Source organism: Oratosquilla oratoria, chromosome 15 (assembly GCF_046742065.1).
Source record: "Oratosquilla oratoria isolate Oo_2021 chromosome 15, ASM4674206v1, whole genome shotgun sequence".
In the NCBI taxonomy this organism is placed as follows: Eukaryota; Metazoa; Arthropoda; class Malacostraca; order Stomatopoda; family Squillidae; genus Oratosquilla; species Oratosquilla oratoria.
The window spans coordinates 42158903-42177680 of record NC_134791.1 but is presented as its reverse complement, the minus strand read 5'-3'; the positions used below and the strand labels follow the sequence as shown (position 1 = coordinate 42177680).

The window sequence follows — 18778 nt, the reverse complement described above, 5'->3', positions numbered from 1 at the left end:
TAATTGGTGAGGAGCAGTGTGGATTTAGGATGGGTAGAGGTTGTGTAGATCAGATTTTTGTGGTAAGACAGATATATGAGAAAGCTATAGGAAAGGGGAAGGATGTTTTTTGGGCTTTTATGGATCTGGAAAAGGCTTACGACAGGATAGAGAGAAAGACACTGTGGGAGGTTTTGCGGATATACGGATAGGAGGAAAGCTTCTAGGAGCTGTCAAGAGTTTTTATGAGAGTAGTAGAGCTTGTGTCAGGATTAGAAATGGAGAGAGTGAGTGGTTCAAGGTAAAGGTGGGACTTCATCAGGGATGTGTTATGTCGCCCTGGCTGTTCAACTTGTACATGGATGGGGTAATGCGAGAGGTAAATGCAAGGGTGGTGGGTCAGGGATTGGAGATGGTTAAAGAAAATGGAGAAAAGTGGGAGGTGAGCCAGCTGTTGTTTGCAGACGACACTGCACTTGTGGCAGGATCGGAGGAGGGATTGAGGAAGTTGGTGACAGAGTTTAGGAGAGTATGTGATAGAAGAAAGCTGAAGATAAATGTGGGTAAAATTAAGGTGATGAGATCTTCAAGGGGTGAAAGCAGCAGCAGACTGGAAGTGAGCATTAAGGGAGAGCGACTGGAGGAAGTGGATAGTTTTAGATACTTGGGTGCAAATGTGGCAGCAAAAGGTGCAGTGAAGGTGGAGGTAGAATGTAGATTGAGAGAAGTGAGTAAATGCCTTGGTGGATTAAAAAGTGTAATGAGGAATAGACTTTTGGGAATGGATGCTAAGAGGAGACTGTATGAAGGAGTGATTGTGCCAACAGCACTGTATGGGGCAGAAACATGGAACATAAGAAAAGAAGAGAGAATGAGTTTGAATGTGTTTGAGATGAGGTGTCTGAGAAGTATGATGGGGGTTACTAGGCTAGATAGAGTGAGAAATGAGGAGGTGAGAAGGAAAACAGGGGTGGAAAGGGAGTTGGGAGATAAGGTTGATGAAAGAGTATTAGGATGGTTTGGACACATGGAAAGAATGAGTGAAGAAAGACTAGTAAAAGAGGGATGGAAGGCAGATGTGGAGGGAGTGAACATGAGGGGATGTCCTAGGATGAGGTGGATGGATGGGGTGAAGGGGGGTTTGGGGAAGAGGGGAATGTTGGTTGAGGAAGGACGGGAGAGGACAGAAGACAGGGGTGGATGGAGAATGGTTGTATATGGATGATGTGATGCATGAGGTGGAATGGGAGGTGAGGTAGTATGTGTAAGCAAAATTTGACACAGCCCGAAGGGATTTCTCCCCGTCTTCTCCTTTTATGCATGGGGGGATGGAAAGTGGGGGTCGCCAATTTAATGAAGCGGCCTTACTGTGGATGTGCTGTGTCTTGCGACACTGCTTCTGACCCAGGGCAGTGGACTAGGTGCAGGGATGACCCGTCATCCAGGAGGTGCTAAGATAAGAGGGAGGGTGGAGGGGTGTGGAGTATATTCAGGGATGAAATGGGTGGGAATAATTTTATGCCTTTTCCTTTTTGGCTACCTCCCTTGTAAGGGGGAAAAAGCCTTGGTATATTTATGTATGATTATTCCATTGTATCAATATACCCTGGCAGATATCTGAGCACTCTATAAGGTACATACATACATATACCAAAGCCTTTTCCCCCCTTACAAGGGAGGCAGCAAAAAAACAATGGCATAAAAACAATTCCCACCCATTCCACCCCCAATACACTCCACTCCCCTCCCTCTTATCTTAGCACCTCCTGGATGATGGGTCATCCCTGTATCTTGTCCACTGCCCTGGGTATTTGTTTTAAAACCCCATTTCAGCAATGGCATTCCTCAGTGAGACAGGATTGCTTAGCCACATTAGTCTAGGGAATGACAACGACAATAACAACAGATTGACTGATTGACCACATGGAGTTGCTGGAAACTACCAGCAATTTCTTAAGATGAGTGTTTTTTGGCACTATAGTATGCTTCCCTAACCAATTCAAGGACAATATTAAACATTTATTATAATTCATCTCCTCACTAATATAATAATAATAACACACTTGCTTGGGAGTCTTTGGTGTTTAAGTGTGACATCTGGTATAGTTTAGATAAAAATAGCTCTCTTTTACCAGTGAGACACATGCAATTTGATCCAGGATTTCCAATCTTACAAGTGAGGCACCTGTGCTTTAGAAGTTCCAAATGTAATCTCTACACAGAAAACACAGAATATATTATCCTACACTGCTCTGTTCTCACTTCAGACAAAGACATAAATTCTTTTCACTGAAAGACTTACAAGCAAACCTGCAACTGTGGTCCCATTCCTCAGGGATGCTGATCTACCCAGGAGAAGAAAGCTGGGGCAATGGATTAATGCCTCTCCTAGTAAATGAATTTTTCGTTACATTGTAACAGTTGTGGAAAGATCCCTTAGATTACAAGATGAGCACCCCAGAATGTTTTGTAGACATACATGATCACAAGGAAAAAGTGTTCAATGCTGTTAAATAAAGTCTTCAAGTATCTTATGTACAATATATTTGACAATTTTTTTTAATGTACAACAAACACAGGCAATATTTTAATTTGTTATATTTATTTCTTTCTTTTATGTTTGGAGTTTCTTCTTGTTCGAGTTTTGTTTTGTTTAGTTCTGAATGTAATACACTGCAAAGAAAGAAAAGAATGGTTTAAAAAAAATTATACATAACCAAAAACATGTTTATACATGAGTATACCAAAGGCTCTTTCCCCTTTAAAAAAGGGATGGCCAAACACAATACATTTCATTCTATGAAAAAATTATTAATGACCCAACCTTTTCATCTAAATAATCTAATAAAGTACGCATATTGCACTTGATTCCATTTTCTTTCAAATCTGAATGTAGTTCTTCAATCCAAATGGGTTCATACAACAAAATCTTATTGTGAAGGTCAATGTTGCTCACCAAAAAGTTTGTGATACAACTCTGAATATCATCTGAAAAATAAAAGAGGTATTAACTTCTTATCCTAAAAAACATTACGTGATATATCTTAATATTTTTGTTGTTCTTCAGTTACTGATTAATGTATGTTTAAGTACATAACATCACTGGTAAGGTACTAACAATTTGTAGTGAATTATACATATAAGTGACATGCATTGATACAGTTAATACATCAAAAAATAAGTACAACAAGGGTGTACATACATGCAGTACAACAGTTATGAGCAGGGTAGTAAGAAGTTGGAGTGAATAATTCGTCTCTACCTTATGAAAAATCTGCAAATTTGTGTACCTCCCAAAGTGGAAGCAGCAAATTCACCTAGTTGTATTATACGGGAAGGGAGCTATGCTCGTTGTGACCTGTCTTTGTATCTCTCAGCATCAAGTTTTTTCTTAAAATCTTGTATAGTGTTTGCACACACTGTTTCATTATCTAATTTATTCCATGTATCTATCACTCTGTGTGGGAAGCAGTTCCTTTTTAAATTTCTTCTGTAACTATCTGTTTTTAGTTTCTTTTCGTGTCCTCTCGTTTTACCGTTGTCCCATATTAACAAGTCATCCCTATCTAAAACTTTCATTCCTTTCATTATTCTGTAGATAGTTGGAGGTTAGGTGTGTGAGTGTGTATTTACCTAATTATAATACTAGTATACAGGAAAAGAGCAATGCTCATTATGTCCTGGCTCTTACTTTCCAATTATTATACAGTACATAGTTTCACATTCATGTGTGATTCCAACTTGGGCTATATCCTTAACCTCTAATTATCATATTTAGATTTGAATTCATGTGTTGTCTCAGCTTGGGTTTTGAAACTAAGCCCCCCCTCTCCCCATCCCACCACAACCCCACTCATGAAGCAGTCTGAGTAACCCAAGACAAAATACCACCCCCAAACAGTAATGTGACATTAATAAGCAATTCTCCAAAACTAGTCTTCAAGCCCACTATATGAAAAAAAAGGAAAATAATCAAAGAAATGTGTAAAATCAAACTTGACAAAAATATCAGCCCCTTTTCCATAGAAAAGACACAGGAGGAGCAATAAAGAAACTAAAAAGCTCCACAGCTGAAGGTCCAGACAATATCTCAAACATCCACCTTAAACACCTTGGCCAACTAATAGCTGAACAATAACATCCCAAACATCTGAAAAAAAATAATATAATACCAATTTTGAAACCAAACAAACCACCAGAAAACCCCACATCATACAGACTAATTTAATTATTATCCACAAAATCCAAGATGATGGAAAGATTGGTTGTACAAGTAGTCGTCGACTTACGACCTATGCGACTTATGACTGATCGACTTTACGACCACGAGATGGTGCAATAATATCTAACATTTAATAGAGTAATAGAATTGCAATGTTATGCCTGGCAGTGCAGTACATTACTCCGCACGCTGCGAGACGCGAGTACGATAGTTTTGGCAGGCTGCCGGCAGCGTCAGCATCCCAGCCAGCTAAATATTCTTTCATTTTGTTTGTTTGAAGTAAAATGTTTCCTAATTTTGCATTGCATTTTGTATGTTTTGCAATTAATAAAATATAACAAACTTTTTATGCCTAGGCTAGTTTGTTGTCGATAACAATATGTTCGGTACAGTACTTAAACGAAAAGAATGTGTTTTGTTGAAATAAAAAAAATCCTAATTTTGCCTTACATTTTGTATTTTCATGTTTTGCAATTAATAAAATGTAACAGTATTTTTTTTATGCCTAGTCTGTTGTCGATGACAAAATCTTCGGCACAGCATTTTGTATTTTTATGTTTTGCGATTAATAAAATGTAGCAGTAAACTTTGTTTATGCCTAGTCTGTTGTCGATAACAATATTTTTGGTACAGTACGTAAACGAAAAGAATGTGTTTCGAATTTTTTTTTTTTCCTAATTTTGCTTTACAATGATTTTAATGTAACCAACAAAAAAGGATTTGTAGGTCAAAGATGACAGGACTTTATTCAGTATGCGTAGGCCTAGGCTACGTTTCCTAACGAAAATGATAAAAAGTTAATGTATATTAAACAACGTAGCTCAAAGATAATAAGATTTTATTCAGTATGCATACGTTTCCTAAAGAAAGTCTGATGGTAAAATAATACAAAGGTTAACAAATACAGTATTAAATATCATAGGTCAAAGATGATAGGATTTTATTCAATATGCTTAGGCCTAGGCTACGTTTCCCAAAGAAAATCAGATGAAATTATAAAAAGGTTAAAAATACTATACAACATAGTTCAAAGATGCTAAGATTATTTCAGTATGCTAAATATACAATATATATATATATATATATATATATATATATATATATATATATATATATATTATATAAAGGGTAATATATACTGTATATATATATAGACCGACTTGCGTCCAGATCGACTTACGACCTGTCTGTCGGAACCGAACTCGGTCGTAAGTCGACGACTACCTGTAGTTAGAATCAACCAACCTTCCCCAATCAATGTAGTTTCAAGGAGGGCCACACTACCAGCACTCTGCTCATAAACATTGCACAACATGTACTGGAATGATTCAATAAAAAAGTCACACCGGAGAGAATAGTTATGGTAGACACTGACATAAACAAAGCTTTTGACAAGGTCTAGATACATAGCATTCAAAAAGATTATTAAGACAGATATCCATAACAATAGCATGAAGTGGTTAACCAACTTTATAGCAGGATGACAATGTAGAACCCATAACCATATCTCAGGTACAAAAAGACTATACAATAGAGTCCCTAATGGTGCAATACTTTCACCGTTACTGTTCAACCTTTTCTTGAAGTAGAACTAAACATCAAGGTTCTCTCATATGCAGATAAATTGACAATAATAACCCAGCCCAGTACATATCATTCAATGTCAGATGAGGCAGCTGTCCTCCTACTGGTACCATGTAACCCAGTACTAACTACTATGTGGTCAGACCATTGGTAACTAAACTGGCTCCTACACTGGTCACCTACCAATGTGAAGGGTGTGTTGGACACCCAGATGGATAAAAAAGAAAACCATCACAAGGGCAAATGAACTTTTTGATTCAATAGCCACTAAACACCATTATGGGTCATTAACCCACATGTATGCTGTGTGTGGTATCCCTGGAGGGCCTGAATATATGAGTCCTGGAGGCTGAGTGATGTCCCAGTGCTGTGGTTGTACTCAGGTGTCCCCCTAGAAGCAACACACCTCTTTGGTCCTCTATTTAGGCCAGAACAAGTGGCCCCTCTTGTCTTGGAGTAGCTAATCAGCTGGGCTGCCTGCCTCAAATCTTTGGATAGGTATGCCCAGAGTCTAGCAACTACTGCCTGGGCCAACACTGTACAGTCCATGGCTGTCTCCCCTAGTGTCAAGGTGGTGTATTTACCTAGTTGTATTATACAGGAAGGGAGCTATGCTTGTGGTGACCCGTCTTTGTATCTCTCAGCATCAAGTTTTTTCTTAAAATCTTGTATAGTGTTTGCACACACTATTTCATTGTCTAATTTATTCCATGTATCTATCACTCTGTGTGGGAAGCTGTTCCTTTTTAAATTTCTTCTGTAACTATCTTTTTTTTAGTTTCTTTTCGTGTCCTCTTGTTTTACCGTTGTCCCATATTAACAAGTCATCTCTACCTAAAACTTCCATCCCTTTCATTATTCTGTAGATAGTCAGCAGGTCAACTCTTTCTCTTCTCTGTTCCAAAGTTGGTAGTTCTAATTTGGACAGTCTTTGCTCATATGTTAGTTCGGAAAGAGTTGGTGCAGTTTGGTTTTTGCTCTTTGTAACCTTTCTAGTTTTTTAATGTTCTTTTTGGTACTGGGTGTCCAGAGTGCTGCTGCGTACTTGAGTTTTGGCCTTATAAGTGTAGTTAGGATTTTCTTTATCATTTCTTCGTCCAAATAGGCAAACGCCACTTTGATTGATCTCAATAAATTGTAGGTTTCTCTGAATATTTTGTTAATATGCTTCTCTGGTGTCATGTCCTTGCCAATCATCACTCCAAGATCTTTCTCTGAGTTTACTTTTTTCACCTTTTCTTCAACAATTTTGTAATCTTTTGATATTCTGTTTTTACTCTTTCCAAACTCCATTATACTACATTTTTTTATATTGAATTTTACTTCCCACTTTTGGGTCCAATTCCAGATCTTATCCAAAATATTGTTGCAATGAGTTGCAGTCTTCCTCCGTTTTTATCTTCTAAAGTATCTTTGCATCATCTGCAAAGAAATTCATATAACACTCTACACCTTCATCATGTCATTAATGTATATGGCAAACATGATCGGGGCCAGTACTGATCCCTGCGGGACACTGCTTTTCATTTCTTCCTAGTTTGAGAATTTTCCTCCCCCATGACCACTAGGTTAACATGTATACTCAAATCCAAGAAAATGGTAAAAATTGAGAGGTGAGCCAGTTGTTGTTTGCTGATAACACTGCATTTGTGGCAGGGTCAGAGGGAGGATTATGGGAGTTAGTGACGGAGTTTGGGAAGGTATGTGATAGGAGAAATTTGAAGGTAAATGTGGGTAAAAGTAAAGTGGTGAGATGTACAAGGGAGAGTATGGCAGAGAGTTGGAAGTAAGTCTTAAAGGAGAGAGGCTGGAGGAAGTGGAGAGGTATTTAGGGTCACATGTGGCAGGAAAGGGAGGTGTGTAGGTAAATTGTAGATTGAGAGAAGCAAGTAAATGACTTTGGGGACTAAAAAGTGTCATGAGAAATAAGCATTTGGGACTGCATGCAAAGACGAGATTATATGAAGAGGTGATTGTGCTGCTGACACTGTATGGGGTGGAGACTTGGAATCTGAGAGAGGCAGAGAGAAGTTTAAATGTGTTCAAAATTTAATGTCTGAGAAGTATGGCAGGGGTTACAAGGTTGGAAAGCATGAGAAATAAGGTGAGGAGGAGAGTGGGGGTGGAAAAGGAGATGGCAGATAGGGTTGATTTGGACACATGGAGAAAAAAAGAAGTGTGGAAAGCAGAAGTGTGGAAAGCAGAGGCAGAGGTGGATAGAGTGAACTTGAAGGGATGACTGAGGATGAGATGGACAGATGGGGTGAAAGGGGCTTTGAGCAAGAGGGAATGTCTGTTGAGCATGGGAGAAGGCAATAGATACAGGTGAGGGGAAAATGGCTATGTACAGATGATACTGTAATGCAAGGAAGGGAGAGGGCTGATGGTAGGGTGGGTGTTAGTAGGGAGTGTTTATGTGTGAATGATATTTTGATGCATCCCAAAGGAATTTCTCCTTGTTTTCTCTGTTTTTTAAAAGAAGGGACTGAGAGACTGTGAGAGTGGGGGGGAGAGAGAAAGAGAAGGGGTCACCAATTAAGTAAAGTAGCCTTGCTGTGGATGTGCTGTGTCTTGCTCTGTTGCTTCTGACCCAGGGCAGTGGGGAGGATACAGGGATGACCTATCATCCACAAGGAGATAAGATAAAAAGGAGGTAAGGGTGGTGGATGGGAGTGGCATAGATGAGAGTGGGTGCATGTCTTTTGACTTGGCTACCTCCCTTGTAAGGGAAAAAAGCCATTGGTGTATATGTATATGGATAGAAATCCTACTCTCCCCTAATTGGGCTTGGTGGCAGGTGGGGGCTTGGGAGGGTGAATGGTAGATATATGTACATGGCAGCCATATTTGACACTTATGGTGGGGGTGGGCTTACAACCTATCCCTGTCAAAATCACCAAGCCTACTGTGCAGGGTGCCTGGGTTTTGCAAATGAGACATAAACATGTTGCGCCAGGCCCAGGGTGAACCTTTTGCAGGCTATCTGTGTGGGGGTCTGGAACCTTCTTTCTCTCTTCCAGGATGACCAACTACTCTTTCATTGGAGGAGCTCAGGAAGCTCAGATTGGATATAGTGGCTCTCTGAGGTCAGATGATCAGACAGTGGCAAGATCAGTAATGAGGGTTACATCTTCTGGTTGGGCTGAACCGATGGGACCCACCTTGCAGGAGTAGCTGTCAGCAAATCAAGCCAACTACAACATGCTATTATAAAGGTTACTCTGACTGATGAGCATATGATACTAGTGAGGCTAAAGCACACCTTATACTACATCTCTTTTATTGCAGTATATGCTCCTACTGAGGTGTATGAACCTGAAGAGAAAGATGTTCTATGTCAAGCTTGAATCTATAATTGACCAGTTCCTGCCACAAGACACACTTGTTATTTTAGGAGATTTCAATGTGGTTACTGGTACGGACAGAGTTGGCTATGAAGTAAGTAATGGCCTCTATGGCTCTGGAATCAGGAACATTAACAATTCTGTCTTGAACTTTGCAAATTCCAAAAGGTTGAGGATTGCTGGCTTCTGGTTCCAGAGATGTGAGTCACCCTGATGAGCATCATAAAGTAGTGCCATAGGAGTGGTCAAGGAGACTCATCATATACTTCTTAGTACTTGATGGAAGATGCTCTAGAACTGCAGGGTTTATTGGAATGCTGAATTCTTTAGGACTGATCACAGACTTATGGTCACCACACTCAAACTGCATATCAAGTCCACAAGAATCCTGAGATGTAACCCACTTAGGTTTCATCTAGAAAAACTCAGGGATAAGGCATGTGCCCCAGAGTATGTAGTAGTAATCTCCAATCAGTTTGAAGTACTTGGCACTTGGGGACCATGGAGAACTGTGGGACACCTTTATACATGAAACTCTGAAAGCTGCTGAGGAATGCCTTGGAGAGCATTCAAGGTTATGGAATTGTGTGGCATCAAAGGAGACACTGTAGAGTACAGAGTTAAGCTGTGTTGCCAGAATGGCTGGGGACCTGGATCAATACAGGACTCTGAAATTGTAGATTAGAGATCTCATGAGGTTGGACAATGAGAGGTATGTCAGGGGTATTGCTGAAGATGTTAAGGGCTATTCTAATGAAAAATTACCCCAGGCCTTCTTACTAAGTCCTGAAGAAACTGCTCCAAATTTGTGACCTAATGGAACATTGTCTAAACAGCTAATGGTGAACTAGTGTACCCCCTTTGCTGAATACTTTGAGCAGTTGGTCATTGGTAACCCTCTAAACGGAGAGCCTCTTGATGGTGTTTGAGTGGCAATTGCTGATCCACCTATAGACAAATCTCTGCCCTCTCTGACACAAGTCAAAGTTGTACGTTGAAGAGTAGAAAAGCAGATGGCATCTGCAATATCAGTGTGGAGTTGCTGAAAGATGGTGGTGAGGCCATGATCTATGGGTTGCATGCAGTACTGTCTGTTGTCTAGCAGTCTAGTACCATTCCCTCTGAGTGGAAAAAGGATATGGTCATCCCTATCTGGAAGGGGAAAAGGGACTGGCAGGACTGCAACAATTACTGTGCTATTACAATGCTCAGTGTGCCATGAAAAGTGTTTGCCCATCTGCTGCTAACACTAGTTCATTCACATCTGCTAAAGTTTCAGAGGCCTGGGACAGAGACTGCTTTAAGTATGGAGGGGGCTTGTCTAGTTTTTTTCATGTTAATTCAGGAGTGAGACAAGGGTGTGTCCTCTCCTCAACACTTTTCAGCAGTGTGAGCAAAAACAATACAAGAATTTAAGAAAAAAGTAGATGCTGAGATATACAAAGATGGGTCACTATGAGCATACTCTCTTCCCGTATAATACAACTTGGTAAATACATAGACTGGGTATTGGACAGAGTTGTTGATCAATGTCATTGGAGAATATCTACTGACAACACTAAAGTCAATGATATTGCCTTTGCTGATGATGCTGTACTTCTTGTAGAGTTGTTGAAAGTTGTAGTCCTTGAGTCACTGCACAAGAGGCAAGATTGCTTAGACTTCAGGTCTCCTGGAGCAAGACCAAGGTCCAGGCATTTGGAGGCTTACTGGATAACAGTTCAGTCTATCCGTGCATGTGGCAAGGTCATTGAGATCTTGGAAAGCTTCACATAGCTTGGTAGTGCAGTGCATAACAACAGACAGTTATGTCAGGAAGTCCTTTGAAGAATTGGCATTGCCCATGGTGTTGCAGTCACTCTCGACCAGAGTATATGGCATCAATATTTATGCAGGGCTAATATCTGAATCTTCGTCACTTGTGTTCCCTGTCTTGATGAATGGCTGTGAGACATGGACAGTGAATGCTGGCTTGAAGAGGCATCTCAATGTCTTTGGTACCAAATGCCTCCAAAGAATCACCAGATATCTTTGGAATGACTTTGTACCAAACTGGAGACTATATTGTGAGACTCAGTCTAGGCCAGTTACCATCATAGTTAGTGATCATCAACTCTGGTTATATTGGTATGTGGCACATTTCCCTGACAGTGATCCCACTCACAGGATTGTCTCCACAAGAAATGGAGGAGACGAACCTGTCAAGAGCTGTTTGGAGTGGGAAGAGTGGGTGCATGAGAGTTGCCCAGAGAGACTGTGAGCAAAGCAACACACTCCTTGGCATATGCTCCAAATTGATGATGATGATAACAGTAATACAAAATAGCGGCAAAGAACAGCCAAGACTACTTGTACAAACTGGAACAGTTCCTCAGAAAAAACAGAATGGATGCTATGCTCCAGACACCAACAGTAACAGTGCTCACTTCAGATAAACATATATATATATATATATATATATATATATATATATATAAATATATACACACACACACACTTCAACGAACGGATGGCTTAGAGGACGTTCTGAAGAAAAAGTGAAATTTCGTTGATCCCAAAGCAAAGGAAGTACCGTATATACTCGTCTATAGGTCGATCTCGTGTAAAGGTCGACCCCCCCATTTTTGGCAAAAAATCTGGGATTTTCCATATACCTCATGTATAGGTCGAGTGGCTTGTTTTTGTTTTGGTGCTGTAAGCATTCCACTGTCTTAATGCTTTGAAGTGGCGTGGCTTGCCTGGTATAGCAATTGATTATTATGGTTTTTCACTTCATTAATTCTGATGTATTTTGGTGTACAGTAAACTTTCACTTATCCGAACTCCAAGGGGGATTAGAAATGTCCGATTAACCGAAATGTTCGGTTAATCCGACTTTGTATTTTTCATTCCTGTAGAGTTTTATGCGGTAATGTCGTCTGCAATATTCGTACCTGTAAACTTAACATACACATGGAAATGCTTATAATAGTTCATAAACATATTCTATAGAGTATAAACAGCCGATCAGGTGTAAACATGGAGTGTGCTGCCACCGTGTGAGCACTTGGTGAAGCTTGCGGGTGGCGCTGGGGTGGCGGAAGAGGCGGCGGGCTGTTTGAATGTTCGGTTGAGATCCAAATACGTTCGGTTGAAGCGATGGCTACCGTATTGAGAAAATGTTCGGTTAATGCGATTATTCGGTTAAAACGCGTTCGGATAAGCACGAGTTTACTGTATGTTTTTTCAAGTTCACTGATTTTGATATCTAATAAGTTTCACTGAAGTTGCCATTTCAGCAGAGTGAAAAACTTGAACAGATTACCAAGTTGTTGTTTTTTCATGAAAGTAGCAGTTGCCGACAAGACTGACGAATTAAACACCATATGAGGACGGAGCCTTTATTTGTTCGACGTTTCGCTTATTACAGCCTTTTCAAGTACAAGTTGAGATACATATGCTTGAGATTAAATAAGGGGAAAGGAGAGAACGGGGAGAGAAAAGAAGTAGGGGGAAGGGAGAGGGGGATTGAACACTGGGAAAGGTTGAGAATGCTGGCCCAAACGTCCGTGGGCAAAATGTTCACAAAGGGTGGTTTAAAAAAAAAAAAAAAAAAAAAAAAAAAAAAAAAAAAAAAAAAAAAAAAAAAATTGCTGGCCATGGGTATTAGGGGAATTATGTGGGGCAAGATGTTGAACATGCCCCTATTTTGTTCAATAGTGTTCGTTCCTTGAATGATCGCTGCTTCTAAACACTTCCTGCGGATTTTGTCTGGTTCTCGTATGAACAGCTCTGCATTCTTCCAGTCCATAAGATGGTTTTCCTTGTTTCTATGTGTCACACATGCATTGGTGGTGACATCATGCCTGACGTCGGAACGGTGTTCACGTATTCGTGTATTCAGGTTGCATGACGTTTCTCCGATGTAAACTTTATCACATCCTGATCACGGAATACGATAAACACCAGCTTTGGTGCCCGGTGTTTGGTTGTTGTGTATTTTCGTCTTCGTGATGTCTTTTATCGTCCTGCTTGTCTGGCACACTACTTCCAAATTGGTGGTTCTTAAAATATGGTTGGCAACACGAGACGTCTTGTGCAGCAGGACAGCACAACAAGACGTCTCGTGTTGCCAACCAGCGATGTTGCTACCCACCTGACACATATTTTAAGAACCACCAATTTGGAAGTAGTGTGCCAGACAAGCAGGACGATAAAAGACATCACGAAGACGAAAATACACAACAACCAAACACCGGGCACCAAAGCCGGTGTTTATCGTATTCCGTATGGGGTTACCGTATCTAGAAGAAGTTTCACATGTTTTGGTACGTACCGTGTATTTTATGTCCCCATTGTTTACTGGTAGTAACTAGTAGGTAAATATTTTGATTTCTGAACCTAAAGAAAAGGTAAGAGTTCTTCCTAGCCTAAGAAGGATATAAGCATGAAGAATGTCACATATGGGAACAATACAGTAGAGATGATTATGATAGAAGTAGAAGATAGAGATAAGAAGAGCAGAAAATTTGTAATAAACTATGTGCCCCCAAAAACAGCCTCGTGGGAAGAGAATGAACATAAAAGCATGTTAGAAGACACAAGAATAACACTAAACAAGATAATGGAAGATGAAGAATAGTTATGATGGGCGACTATAATTGCAAAGAAATATGCTGGGAAGAGATGACCGTAAAGGATGGAGAAGACTCATGGGGAAGTGTTCTACTTGAGATGATTACTGACCACACAATGATACAATGGATCCAAGAGAACACTAGGTATAGAAATGAAGAAGAACCATCGAGACTAGACCTAATATTCACATCAGAACCTGAAATAGTGGAAAAGATAGAATACCAGGCACCAATGGGCAAAAGTGACCACATATTGATAGAACTAGAACTAAATGAGAAAAAATACATAAAAAAAATGAACAATATAGAAAAGGAAGATTGATGTATGAAAAAGCAAACTTTGATAAATTAAGAGAATTCTTCCAAAATGAAAACTGGGAAAGAATACACAAAGAAGATACAACAGTAGAAGAGAAATGGAATATTTTGACAAAAATCTATAAAAAGGGAGTAGAAAAGTATGTCCCAAGACAAAAACAAGAAAAAGAATATATAAAGTGCTGGTACAAGAAAAGTTGTAGGGAGATAAAAGACAAAAGAGACAAAGCTTGGGCTAAATGGAAAAAAAACAAAAGACCAGAAAAATGGAAAATATATACTTGTTATAGAAATGAATATGTACAAGCGTGCAGAGAGGAAAAGAGAAAATATGAAAAAGATGTCATAGAAAAATGTAAAGATCAACCAAAACTATTCTACAGATTTGTAAACAACAAACTGAAAAACAAACAAGATTTGGAGAAATTAAGACAAGGAGGAATTGAATACACAGAGGAAATTGAAATGGCGGAAATTATGAACGAACATTTTAAATCTGTGTTTACAAGGGAGAACATACAACCTGAAGAGATTGAATGGAAAGAGAAAGTCCCCCCTATGAAAGAAATAGAAGTAACAAAGAATGAAATATTGAAACACTTGAGTAATCTTGATGTCAGAAAATCGCATGGATCAGATGAAATAGCAAACTGGATTTTGAAAGAATGCAGGAATGAACTGGCAGACATAATACATAGCATAATAAACAGTTCCTTGAAAGAAGGTAAAGTTCCAGAAGATTGGAAAAAAAGCAAATATAGTACCTATATATAAAGGAGGAAATAAAGAAGACCCTAACAACTATAGGCCAGTCTCTCTAACAAGTACAATAGCAAAAATTTGTGAAAGAATTGTAAAAAATAGATGGGTAAAATATTTAGAAAAAAACAACGTGCTAAATCCAAGACAATTTGGATTCAGACAAGGACGATCATGCATCACCAATTTAATATGTTTCTATTCAAGGCTAATAGATATAATACAAGAAAGAGATGGATGGGCTGATTGTGCATTTCTAGACCTAAAAAAAGCTTTTGACAAAGTACCACATAAAAAGTTGCTTAAGAAATTAGAAACTGAAGGAGGAATACAGGGCAAACTACTAAATTGGATGGAAGACTTTTTGCAAGAAAGAAAAATGAGAGTAGTGATAAGAGACCAACACTCAAACTGGGATGAAGTAATAAGCGGTGTTCCACAAGGAACGGTCCTGGCCCCAATAATGTTTGCTATATATATTAATGATATGGAGGAAGGAATTGAAAGCTATATGAGCTTCTTTGCAGATGATGCAAAACTATTGAAAAAAGTGAACATGGAAGAAGATTGTGAATCACTACAGAGAGATCTAAACAAAGTACAGTAATGGAGTAGGAAGTGGGAAATGGAGTTCAATACAAAGAAGTGTAGTATAATGGAATTTGGAAAAAGTAAAAACAGAATAACAGGATCATATAAATTGGGAGAAGAAGGAATAAAAAAAGTAGAATATGAAAAGGACCTGGGAGTCATTGTTATGAGTAATATGTCACCTGAGAAACATATAAATAAGATTTTTGGAGAAACCTATAATTTAATAAGAACAATCAAAGTTGCATTTACATATCTGGATGAAGAAATGGTGAAGAAAATTCTAATCACCCTGATAAGACCAAGATTGGAATATGCAGCAACGATATGGTCACCAAGTACAAAAAAATGTATAAAAAAAACTTGAAAGAATACAAAGAGCAATTACAAAATTGGCACATACACTCACAAAACTATCATATGAAGAGAGACTAGCAAAACTTGAACTACAGACACTAGAGCAAAGAAGAGAGAGAGGAGATTTGATAACTATTTACAGAATCATGAAAGGCATAGAAATTACTGATAAAGAGAATCTGATAAAATGGGATGATAGAAATACAAGAGGACATGGAAATAAAATAAAAAAGGACAGCTATAGAAGAGACCTGAAAAAGAACAGCTTTCCTCACAGAGTAATAGACAGTTGGAACAAGTTAGATGAGAAAGTGGTGTGTGCAAAAACAATACATGAAGTTAAAAATAGTTTAGATAAAATGAGATATGAAAACGGGACACCACAAGCATAGCTCCCCTTCCCGTAAAATACAACTAGGTAAATACACACACACTTTCGTTGGATGGACGGCGAGAATTGGAATTCCGAAGAAAAAGGAAAAGCTACGTAGATCTCAAAGTCAAGGAAGTACCTTATTGTATTTATAGGGAAGGGGAAAGCTCGTGGTGGTGGGAAAGTGATAAAAAAGGAGAAGGGGAGGGATTATTGAGGGAAATGAAAGGAAATGAGAAAGAGGGGGACATGGTCCAGGAGGCCAGGCATCTTGTAAACAAAAGACGGACTGATGATGATGATTTCGGTGATGACGGGATCAACAAAAATGTAAAGATTAGAAATATAGATAAGAGCAGCACAGTGGAAGGTGATGATAATAGTTTCCAGGGATTTAAAGAGGGTGGGGGGATACCAACCTCCCCCAATTAGCAAGACTAGAGGAAAAACTTAATAAAATGACCCGAGCATTGGGAAAATACGTTCGGTAACATAGCCAAGATTGCGCAGAGAGTTGAAAGATTGGAAGAACTAGAGAAGGCGAACAAAAACTTAACTTTAGAAATAGAAGAATTAAAAAGACAGTTAAAAGAAATTAAAGAGAATGAGGAATTAAAGAGGAATAATAAAGACAATAAAGAGGCCATAGCAAAGGAAGCACAGGGCTGGAAAAAAAATCCAAGAAAACAGTAAAGTTCCATTTACTGACATAATTAAGCAACAAATGAAAGAACAAACTGAAGACTCAAGTTATTAAAGTGATGAGACAGAAGGAGAATATAGTAAGAGACTTAGAAGACAAAAAGAAATGTATAATTATATTAGGAATGGAAGAGAAATTTAACCAAAATAGAACCACAAGAATTAAAGAGGAAAAAAAAAAAGTAAACAGTTTATTAGAATTAGTTCAGGAAGATGAACCTGAAATAATGAAACAAATTGAAGAGATGTTTAGACTCGGAAAATATAGTACAGATAAGACCAGACCAATTAAGATTAAATTCAGGTCACAAACAACAGCAGAGAATATCTTAGCAAAAACAGGGAAGCTAGCAGCAAGTGAACAATATAAAAAGGTATGGATAAAAAGAGAAATGAATAAAGAGGAGAGGAAGAAAAAATGAAAAGGCAAGAACCTAAAGAAAAAAACGAGAACAGAATGGAGTCAGAAAAAGAAGAATTTTATTGGAGAGTAGTGAATATGAAAGTGAGGAAATGGACCATAACAGAAAAAAAAAAATATATATACAATGGAAATAACAGAAAGTTAAGAGTGTCCTACACAAATATAGATGGATTAATAACAGGACTGAATGAAATGAACGAGTATCTGAAGGAAAAAGAACCGGACATAATGGGAATTGTAGAGACAAAATTAAAAGTTCCACTACCACCCAACAGCGTAGGACACAATGCATATAATTATTGGATTAGAAACAGAGAGATAAAACAAGGGGCTGGAGTTATGTTCCTGACTAAGAAGGATATAAACGTGAAGAGTGTCACATATGGAAAGAATAGAGTAGAGATGATTATGATAGAAGTAGAAGATAGAGATAAAAAGAGCAGAAATTTTGTAATAAACTACGTGCCCCCAAAAACAGCCTCGTGGGAAGAGAGTGAACATAAATGTGTGTTAGAAGACACAAGAATAACATTAAACAAGATAATGGAAGATGGAGGAAGAATAGTTATGATGGGCAACTTTAATTCCATAGAAGTCTGCTGGGAAGAGATGACAGTAAAGGGTGGAGAAGACTCATGGGGAAATGTTCTACTTCAGATGATTATTGACCACACAATGATACAATGGATCCAAGAGAACACTAGGTATAGAAATGAAGAAGAACCATCGAGACTAGACCTAATAATCACATCAGAACCTGAAATAGTGGAAAAGATAGAATACCAGGCACCAATAAGTAAAAGTGACCACATATTGATAGAACTAGAACTAAATGAAGAAAAATACATGAAAAGAAATGAACAATATAGAAAAGGAAGATAGATGTATGAAAAAACAAATTTTGATAAAATAAGAGAATTCTTCCAAAATGAAAACTGGAAAAGAATATACAAAGAAGATACAACAGAAGAGAAATGGAATATTTTGACAAAAATTTATAAAAAAGGAGTGGAAAAGTATGTCGCAAGACAAAAACAAGAAAAAGAATATGTAAACTGCTGGTGCAACAAAAGTTGTAAGGAGTTAAAAGACAAAAGAGATAAAGCTTGGACCAAATCGAAGAAAGACAAAAGACCTGAAAAATGGAAAATATATACTAGTTATAGAAATGAATGTACAAGTGTGCAGAGACGAAAAAAGAAAATATGAAAAAGATGTCATAGAAAAATGTAAGGTTCAACCAAAACTATTCTACAGATTTGTAAACAACAAACTGAAAAACAAACGAGAATTAGAGAAATTACGACAAGGAGGAGTTGAATACACAGAGGAAATAGAAATGGCAGAAATTATGAACAAGCATTTTAAATCGGTGTTTACAAGGGAGAACATACAACCTGGAGAGATTGAATGGGAAGAGAAAGTCCCCCCTATGAAAGAAATAGAAGTAACAAAGTATGAAATAATGAAACACTTGAGTAATCTTGATGTCAGAAAATCGCATGGATC

The 18778-nt window shown here is 38.3% G+C and overlaps 1 protein-coding gene across 3 annotated transcripts in view; it reads right to left on the bottom strand.

Moving 5' to 3' along the window:
- Positions 1–2506: 2506 nt before the first annotated feature.
- mus312 (mutagen-sensitive 312) overlaps positions 2507–18778 on the bottom strand; it is a 94482-nt gene continuing 78210 nt past the window's right edge. For 2 of the 3 annotated variants that reach the window (XM_076198829.1, XM_076198832.1), the window contains 2 exons: positions 2804–2967; positions 2507–2652 (listed from right to left, as the gene is read on the bottom strand). In XM_076198829.1, the coding sequence (XP_076054944.1) occupies positions 2581–2652; positions 2804–2967 (236 nt within the window). In that variant the 3' untranslated portion in view covers positions 2507–2580. Of the gene's footprint in view, positions 2653–2803; positions 2968–5481; positions 5520–18778 lie in introns of those variants that run through there. The other variant, XM_076198831.1, reaches the window with a different exon arrangement.